The sequence below is a fragment of the Epinephelus fuscoguttatus genome, linkage group LG23, assembly GCF_011397635.1.
Source record: "Epinephelus fuscoguttatus linkage group LG23, E.fuscoguttatus.final_Chr_v1".
Classification (NCBI taxonomy): Eukaryota; Metazoa; Chordata; class Actinopteri; order Perciformes; family Serranidae; genus Epinephelus; species Epinephelus fuscoguttatus.
The window spans coordinates 3638866-3649158 of NC_064774.1; the positions used below are offsets into that span (position 1 = coordinate 3638866).

General features: G+C 41.9%; 1 protein-coding gene across 1 annotated transcript; it reads left to right on the forward strand.

Annotated features, from left to right (window-relative positions):
- Window positions 1–1435: 1435 nt before the first annotated feature.
- On the forward strand, window positions 1436–9186 carry LOC125884007 (Fc receptor-like protein 5). Its single transcript, XM_049568704.1, has 5 exons — window positions 1436–1544; window positions 3567–3809; window positions 5236–5496; window positions 5969–6100; window positions 8816–9186. The coding sequence occupies exons 1-5, from the start codon at window positions 1514–1516 to the stop codon at window positions 8863–8865; spliced, it is 717 nt and encodes a 238-aa protein (XP_049424661.1). The 5' UTR covers window positions 1436–1513; the 3' UTR covers window positions 8866–9186.
- The last annotated feature ends 1107 nt before the right edge of the window (window positions 9187–10293 follow it).

The following is a 10293-nucleotide window of genomic DNA, read 5'->3' on the forward strand; positions in this document are numbered from 1 at the left end:
GCGACCCATTACTGCATTTCCAGCAGCTGTTGTGCCACCAAAAGTGGATGTTTTTTAGCAACCCATCAAGTTTCCAGCAACTTTTGGCTTCCAATCATCAGTGGTTGCGAGTGATCCATCGCTGTATTTTTAGCAGCTTTTGTGACACCATAAGTTGGTGTTTTAAGCCCAAACATGATCTTGTCTAACTATAACCAAGTAGTTTTTGTGCCTAAACATAACCCTGTGTAAACCAGAGTGCTGTTGAAATGTAAAGTTTTCATGTATCTGCTACATGATAATATACAAAGCAGAAACATACAATGCCAACATTTATTCCGGTGATTGTGTTGGAATATTTCAAAGCGATGTTCAAAGTTACCTACTGGATTTTAGTATTTCAAGTAGCGCAGTATTTTTCTGTCCATTGTAAGTTACTAAACTGTGTCACATTTAAGTCCAGACAGAGGTATTATAATAACATTATACAGGGCTTAAAGTAAATCTGTTATGTTCCAGTGTTTTGATGATTCAGCAAGTATACTTTTAAAATAGTTTGTACATGAACAGTATTACTGATTATATACTGGGTAGAGGGTCCATAAAGCTCACTCCCCCTTCTGCCAGCAGTAGTGATTACCAAATGAGGCGTCATGAACCATTTCCTTTATTTTCTGACCCCACTAGATGGCGCTTTTGGTTTGCAGAAAAAGGCTCAAGCAGTGGCAGTTCAGTGCTCTCAACCCTCATTGAATAGAGAGTGCCTTCTACTGGACTCAGAAAAAAAGACAATGGTACATTAGGTTTGATTTTCCCACCACCAGCCTGCAGGCTTATTTCACCCCAGGCTATGTGAAGAGTTATGAGGCATGTAAAGGTGATGCAGAAAAGAAAACTGAATGACTGAATGAGCAAAGTGATTCCTAATTTCCACATCTCTTCAAGACAAACTTTGTATTTGTAGCCCACAAACTATTAAGGCTAATACACACTGCAGCGAAGGACTGCGAGTGGAGACATCTGTTCTTATTTGATGGTTTAAACGCTGTGGTGTTGTCGTGCTGTACTGGTGTGGTGTGCTGTTGGTCCAGGTCAGTGCTGTCTAACACTGATGGTTTTAAGGTGACATTTGTGTTTGAGGTTACCTAGGTTAACAATGTGTCTGTCTCACGTCCTGTTTCACAGAAATGTGACTCATATTAGCAAACCTTTGTCACCAGTTGACAGTTTCACTTGATGATTTGTTTTTTTCCATTGATAAAGAGGAAGAGCTGATACATCCAGGAGACGACTATTATTAGGAGAACGGAGACATTAGTAAAGGTTGCTGCAGTTTGTGCAGTCTGGCTTTATGAAATTTCAAATGGAAAATATGAATTTAGGGTATTTTTTTTTTCTTGCATGCTTCAGGTCCTCAACATGTTTGTTTTTTATATGTTCCGCCTGTCATCTGGGTTGTCATGGTTTCCTTTGAGTTCAGGATGTGGGTAGACTGGCTGTTAGCTGATGAGAACAAAGACAGCATCGATGCAGGATGGAGATCACCTCACTCTGTCTCCTACTTTGTACGTAATGTTATTTTTTTTTTAATAGATAAAATTTGATTTTTCTTAATGTTTTCAATTGTTATGCTATAGCTGTTGTTTCCTAGTACTTGATTACTAGATTAGCGTAACTTCATGGTATTGTACAGTTACTGAGACAATTAAATGCCAGTTAGCATCTAACCAGAAGTGCAAAAAGCAGTAAAGAGCAGAGTAATGTAAATAATAATATACAGTGCAGGCAACTGCAGGGCAAGTGCAACTAGGAAGCAACAGTTAGAGCTTTGATTGGGCGTGTTCAGACTGGGCTGTAATTTCTCAGCATGCCAATATGTCATTTTAGACTGATACGATGTAGGTTTGGGCCTGATTTTTTTGGGTCCAGTCAAAGCTCTACATTTTATTTATCTGCACCCCATTCCAGTTCGTTGATAGGTGAATTGCCTTAATTTATTTTGATGATTTGACACAAATATGTATTTTGGTTCTTTGAAGCTGAATTAAAATCTGAAGTTGATATCTTGGCAGAAAGTCCTTAAACCCAAGTTGCCACAGTGCAGCCTTATTAAAAGTCCAGTGTGTAGGATTTAGGGGGACATACTGGCAGAAAATACAACAAGAATGTTTTCTTTAGTGTATAATCCCTGGAAAATAAGAATTGTTGGGTTTCTGTTACCTTAGAGCAAGCCCTTACATGCAGGGAGCAGGTTCTCGTCTATGGAGATGGCAATGTTGCATCGTCATGTTTCTATGGTAGCCCAGAACAGACAAACCAAACACTGGCTCTAGATAGAGACATTTACATTTTCACACCAGCCACTGTAGTTAGCAGTAGTGATGGCCAAGTGAAGCCTCGCGAACCACTTTCTTTATTTTCTCACTCCATCAGATGCCGCTCTTGGTTTAAAGATAAAGGCTGAAGGACTGGCAGTGAAATGTGCTTTCAAACCTTTGTTGAACAGACAGCGCCATCTAGTGGCTTCAGAAAATAAAGACAGTGGTTCAGGAGGCCTCATTTGGCCATCACTAGTTAGCGGCCCCTCCCAACCTCGTCTCACTCCAAAGTCGTCAAAAACTGCCGCTTGGGCAGTGACTTCCCTTTTCAGACACCAGCAAGGAAAGCCGTCTTTTAACGTCGGCATGATACACAGCCAGACGCCTTTATTGTTTAACAGCGCCCAGCGGCATCAGGGGAAAACGTGGCGGGGCAACAGCAAAAGTTAAGGCAGGATGGATCCAACAATCACCTACTTTCACCCAGGAGACTGGTGTTCACTTCCTGTAAGACTGTAAAGCCAAACCCTGTTTTTTTTTGTCCTAAACACAACCACGTGTGTTGGCAACACGTATCCACATGTGTTTGTTGCTGAAGGAAAAAAGGTCAATTTGCAGTGTTGTACATAGTGCTTTTATTTTGAAAGAGACTTCATGCAAACTGTACATTTCCTGTGAAAAGTGAATGAAAAGTGAGTGTATTTTGAAAACAGACGATACATGTAGGCTGAAGTTGACACGGCGTCCCAGAACGTCAACAACCAACACACCCAGGGTACCCTGTACATCATATCTCAATGTAAAAAGTCCATGACCATATGTTGATGTACGTCGAGGTCAGAGTGAGAATGTGTTGCCCTCCGTGACAGTGTTTTAGGTGAAACTGCTTCAGTCAGTGTTTTTACCAGTTTAAATCAGCTGGTCTGTTTGTTTTGGAGAGGAAGAGACCTCTGGCGATAAATCGGTAAAAACCTCCTGAACGATGAAGAAATTCTAACCCGCAGAAGTTTCAGCTGGTTGCAATCTGTGAGCCTCACCACAGGGTGGCACTAAATCCCCCTAAATCTGATCATGACCACAACCTGTGATATAAAATCGATTTTTCAATAAATCCTTTAATAAGATCAAATTGTTGGTATGATTGACTTTGATTGATTAAAATAATCTGATGTGTTAAAAAAGGTGCAATGAGACCAAGAACACAGGATCTGAAGTCTCTGTTTTTAATCAAGCTGATGTTTTTAAAATCACATCTTTTATTTCCTGCAGCAGCCACACTGAGCATCCGTCCTGACAAATCTCAGTTCTTTCGGTACGACCGCATCTCTCTGAGCTGTGATGCACTGCGGAACTCTACCGGCTGGACACTGAGGAAGCACAACTCCTCTGAGACGCCTGAACCCTGCGACAATGGCTGCACGCTCAACGACATCTACCCGTCAGACAGCGGTGTGTACTGGTGTGAGTCTGAGCAGGGCGAGTGTAGCAACACCATCAACATCACAGTGGCCGGTATGTCCGCTAACAAGCTTGTGTTTTGTTTCATAGTGTGACAAAAGAACCATGAATCGTTTTTTATGTGTGAGGATTCTGAAGGACTGCGGCAGATCAGATGAATATTTTATTTAAGAGAGATTTAAACTGTTTTTTTTTTATTTAACCATTTGTACAGTCATTTCTACGCATGCCTGTCAGAATATGTGTCAGTTTAGAAACACTCCTGTCAATGACAACATGTTCTCACTCCCAACTGGTCAATACAGCAGCTTGGTCAGTGGCCCTTCACACTACGACACTCTACATAGACCTACCCCTCATCACTGCCCCATCTGTATCTGAAGCATGATTTGTTCAGGTCCTATCCCCTGACCAGAGGAATGGTTTGCTGAACATGCCCACCAGGCACAGGTCCCACAACCCCAAGTGTCAGGGCCCCCCCTGGCCTGAATGTGCAAAATCCCAAATAAACACATACCAACCAGGAAGAGACTCAAAGATCACAACGGGACACAAAAAGACTACAAAGAGATGCAAAAACAAAAGTGCAAATAGACACAAAAACAACCACCGTAACAGGCAAAACAACCAAAAAGAGACGACAAACAACAAGGAAGTGACACAAAATGACCCGCCCCGCCCAAGACTCAAGCGAGTAAAAAAGACACAGAACAACCACAATTAGACCCAAAATGACTACAAAGCTAAAAAAGACACAAAATTACGTCAAAGAGACCCAAATGATTAGAAAAAGGCAGAAAAACTACAAGGAGACACAAAAATGAACCACAACTAGAACGAGATGCAAATCCATTATAATCTCTGTGTGTCTTGGAAGTGGAGAGGTGGTGGGGCCCTTTGCCTATCTGTGCCCACGGGCCCATTGTCTCATAACCCGCCCAATGGGCTGTCCTTACCCTAACTATTCAAAGTCAATGCCTAAAACCAAAAACATTTCCACACATGGATAGAACAATTTGCGTTTCCACTCATAACATGAATACAGTCTTTTCGCAGTAAACTTCTGTGTTCACAGGAAACAGCTAAATAAGAACAGTTTAACCAAAACATTGTTCAATGGTCACAGTTTGTTTAGGTTTGGAAAAATGTCACAAGTTAAAGTAAGTTAAAATATCTAAGTGTTGACTTGGGACACAAACATCAGCCTCCTGAGTCAAAGTCCTGTGTTTGTTTGACCCATCCATCCACCTCGACTTCTCCTCTCTGGACTTTGTCGCTCTTTCTACTGCATCACTTCACTTCCTACTGCCGACACATAGAGCTCTGTGGTTTGAAGTGTAGGGCCTCTGACCAAGATGTTTGATGAGTTGGGAGTGAGAACGTCTGTTTGTGCCAGCCAACAAACCAATATGGTAAAAACTACTACACTTGTCTTTAACCATGACAACAGTGACACTGTGTTTGCTCTTCTATATTTCAGCTGGTGTCGTGATACTGGAGAGCCCTGCACTTCCTGTGAGGAAGGGAGATGAGGTGACTCTCAGCTGCATCCACAAGGAAAGATACTCAAAGAATCCTACATCAAATTTCAATGCTACGTTCTACAAAAACAATGCTTTCATCGGTACCGGGCCTGATGGAATCCTGACCCTCCGAGCGGTGTCCACGTATGATGAAGGATTCTACAAGTGTGAACACCCGACGAAAGGAGAGTCGCCGCAGAGCTGGCTGGGTGTAACAGGTGACACGCTCTGCTCTCTACATGCAGCATGTGTGACAAAGTGTCGGCGCTCGAGCGCAGCATTGCAAATGTCCTTAGAAAATGCTTCATGAGGCTTCATTTGGCCGTCATTAGATATCATGTACTGACGTTGAGTGACGGACCTGTCAGTCTACGTGTCATTCTCTTCTGCTAATTCTGATTTAATACTTTTTCACAATGAAAAAATGACACCAAATAAGGTGAGGTAAACATTTTTTAAGGTGAAATCAGAAGTTGTCAAAAATGGCCAATTATACCCTTGACCTCAAAGGGTTAAATGGCCAACATGCAGTGAACCTGTGTCTTTGTTCGACTCTCCTCTAGTTGTGCTCTTTGGTGAATATTCACATGCCCCTCTGTAATTGTTTTTTTGTTTATTAATGTTGAAAATGCTGCATAATATTTGGATGAAAACAGAACTTAATCTCATTTGAAACTGTCCTCCTCACAGCGAGAGCTCAGCCTCCAGGTGGCCCTCTTCCTGACATGCCTTGGTACAGACTGCTCTGCTCCATCCTGCTGTTCCTCCTCTACACAGCCATACTCATATTGTGTATTTACACGTGCCGCAGGCTGGCTCGAGGTAAGAACACCTCTGAAAATATACAATAATAATAGAATATATTCATCCCAGTATGTGTTATATTTTCTGTTGGCTTCCTCCAAAAGGGGTCAGAGGTCAGAGCTGACCTGAGAGCTGTTAGAGATGATGAGAGACACCACAAAGACACCTGAACGCTCATCTGAACTCCTTCATATACTGTTAGTTTAATCTATAGTAATGCATCATATTCTATAAGACCATCATATGTTTGTAGCGTGGTGGTCCCGTGAGAACCACGTATCTGTAAAAGCTTTTTCCAGCTGATCCAAGAAGGATTTTAAAGGGTTTATTTGGCGTAAAGAAAAATTTTGCCAAAAAATGATCATTCATACATCAGTTACTCACTGCGTGTTGAATTTGAGAAGTGGTTGTCTCACATGCCTTATTGGTGAATGGAGAATCCGAAAAAAGCGAATATTTTTGATGACTTGAAGAAGAATACGTCATGCTTGAGGCTTGGCAAGACAGAGCTAAACCCACCTAGAAAAAAATGTATGAATTTGTTTTCATATTTTCTCTTATTTTTACTCTATAGTGCACGTTTGAGAAACTTTAAATATGTATAATAGACCCATGGGGACAACACATTCTCACTCTGACATCGTCACATATCAACGTTTGGTTGGGGACTTTCCACGTCCACATACGACGTGCAAGGTACCCTGGATGTGTTGGTTGTTGACGTTCCGGGATGTGTTGCTACAACACCACGAATTGATGTTTTTTTCCTTCGACAACAAACACACATGGCTGGGTTTAGTCAACAAAAACAACAGGGTTTGGCCTTAAAGGAATAGTGCACCCAAAAATGAAAATTCAGCCATTATCTACTCACCCATATGTCGAGGGAGGCTCAGGTGAAGTTTTAGAGTCCTCATCCCTTGCAGAGATCCAAGGGGAGAGGAGGTAGCAACACAACTCCACCTTGGATCACTACGGACGGGCAGTATGGAGATATTTTGTGGTTTCAATTATGTGTTTTTGGACGTTTGAATCTGGGGCGCCGTCAGCCTCCAGTTGTGTTGCTACCTCCTCTCCCCTTGGATCTCTGCAAGGGATGTGAGGACTCTAAAACTTCACCTGAGCCTCCCTCGGCATATGGGTGAGTAGATAATGGCTGAATTTTCATTTTTGGGTGCACTATCCCTTTAAGGCCGAAACTCACCGGCGGTGTACGACACACGTCAAAACAGACACCCCGATTATTCTCTATTTACAAACCCACACCGCGCGTGTTGACGCGATGCGTCGATGTGACGCGACCGCGGGCACTTCGCGCATTGTCTTATTTTCCAGCGTCGCCGCCCTTGAAAACGCACTTCTTTTTCCGAAAAAAGCCTATTTTGTACTTCCCAGCTCCCGTAGTAGCAGCTCTGTTGAAGAGCAGAGAAGAAGAAGAACTTTGGGGCCATCTGTCATCATGTGATAATAAGCAACTCACATTGTTACCATCGTAGTCTGGTTGTCGTGGTCGTCCGGTGTTGTGTGTTTTCTTTCTCTTCCTGCGTCTTCTTCCTCGTCTTTTGTTCTAATTGGCAGTTGGCAACCAGCTAGTCACATTACTGCCACTGCAACGCTTTCTATGTGTGTTGGGGGCGGCACTTCACTTCTGTCATGTGACACCGCCGATGTGTCTTGGCGTTTAGAATCTTACGGGACACAAACACCGCTCTCCTGGGTGAAAGTCTGTGTTTGTTGGACCCATCCGCCGCCCCAGTCTGACTTTTGTCGCCTTAACCTTTGTCCTTGTCCCGCTGCATTTCCCCTGACGCCGCTGGACACCGTTAAACTACAACAGCAACCAGCCATGTATCATGCCGATGTCACAGGACGCCTTTTTTCATTGGTTTCTGATGTTGAAAGTCACTGCCCAAGCGCCCGATTTTAACGACTTCGGAGTGAGACCGGCTCATGGGGAAGAAGGTCAGAGCTGAGGAAAGGTGCAGGTGTATATGTCACATCTTTGTGTCTGTTACTGTCTTTGTCAGTCGGGCTGTGATATGAGGTATAACAGTGTTTTATAGACAGACAGTTTTTGTTATTATGTCCTGTTTTGTGTATTTACCCATCTGTCATTGCCCTGATATGGACATGTGCTGTGATACTGACAGCAGTTATTGGTTAATGTATACCTGCAAGTCGTGTCGAAAACTCGAGTTGTGTGAGAGTGAACAGCTGTTTTGATATAGTGTAGCTGTTGAACACGGTCCAACTTTACTAACGCCACAAGAATATTTGCCCTTTTTTGGATTCTCTGTTCACCACAGAGGCATCAAGGAAAGCAATGATTTCTTCACACATTCAAGGCGAGTGATTTACAAATGATTATTTTGCAGCTGAAGTGTTATTTGAAGAAGTAGGGGATTTCTCAACAGGAACACTTCATCCTTCAGTTTATCACAAACAGTTTCCACTCTGAGAATGTTTGACTCTTTTGTTGTTGTTCATGCAGCTACCTCACATCCCGTTTCACTGACAATGAGAACCCTTTTGTGGCTGAGGACAGGTTTGATTCTGTGGTTTCCTGTGAGAGAATCAAAACTCACACGTTTGAGGTACATGGTATCCACTAGACAGAAAGGTTGTGAGCTGGTTGTCATAGTAACGCTGGTAGAAAGCGGGTAGTGAGAGAAGAAGAAGAAGAGGCTACACACACTCCTCTTAACCCTCTCTCTTCTCTGGTTTTACCTGCAGCTCGAGCTGATGCTAAAAGGAGAGCGTCTGATCATCGCGTACTGGAATGAAGAAGAAGAAGAAGAAGAAGAGCTGTGAGTGTTTATGTGCTGACCAATATGACTGGGAAGAAGGCAATATTCTTATTTTTGTAAAAGTGCTTATTTTTCATTATCTTCTAGATAAGCTACATGATTTATTTAATAATCCATCTGCACCCTCTGATATATTTCTGTATGTCACTGTTATTTAACCTGTTGAAATTTTGAGCATTGTGTGGATTTGGTTTTTGCACCTTTTTAATAATCTTTGTTTTATATGTTGTTATATTTGCACTCTTTCCTGCTGCAACTGCTGCACAACAATTTCCCTCTTGATGAATAAAGTGAATGTAAACCACAAATACATTACATGTGTTATTTCATACATACCACATGAACATTTAGAATTTATTTCTGAGCTGACTTTGTCATTGAGATTCGGAGGGGATGGTGGATGGCGTGTCACCTCAGTGAGACACCTGTAACCTAATCTGAAAGGTTACTTTGTGATATGCAGGAGATAAGAAGTGAAATGTTTTCACATATTTAGAGATAAATGGTCCGTTGTTGTCACATGGTATGGTAGAAAATAGTCATCTATCACCACAGCCTCCAGTGGCATTCACCTACAGAGAGAGGGCACCATTGAGCAACTAACCCTCAAGAACAATCTCAACCTGAACCAACATTGTTACAGGAAGACAAAACTGTCTGCAGAGCAAATGTGTCCAGATGGCCCCTGTTGTCTGTTTCAGGACATTTAATAAGATCTCTCAGGTTAAATCTGATGTTTTTTGTTTCTATAGATGATCAGTGACTCTTCAGCTCTTTGGTTGAGAAACCTTCACAAAGATTTCAAAATAAATTGATCAACAACACATTATTGTCTGCCGCCACCTAGTGAGCATTTTAGTCTAAAACATTTTCCCAAAGTTGACAGAACATTGCAATAAATCACTTTTAATGGTAGTCCAGTCAATCTAACTCAAAAATAGGCCCAACATAGGAAATATTGCAATAGTTAAGTTTCAACATTTTACAGTTAGTATTGGAGGGTCTATGTTCACCTATCCAACATATTTGGTGTCTTTTCATAATTTTTTCGGGGTCATTCTTTTAAATGAAACACTTTCAAGATGATATTCTGATGTATTGTACCTGTATTTGAAGTACTACTCCCGAACAACCAATTTTTTTGCCAAACTTTCCACTTCAGTTTGTGCCACACTGCTTCTGTGGCTGTATCCACATCTAAACTGGGTATAAATTTGTCTGTATTTATTTAGTATCTATAACGGCATCACTTGTTGTAAGTTTGAGAGAAATGTAGGGAACTGTAGTGACGTGGAGATACAGATTGCGTGTGAGCGGACTTTTCGACTTTAATCTATTCAACTATTCTATCATTTATTACATTTGCTTTTAAAACATTGCAAAAGCAGTAAGAAAGGCTGTGCC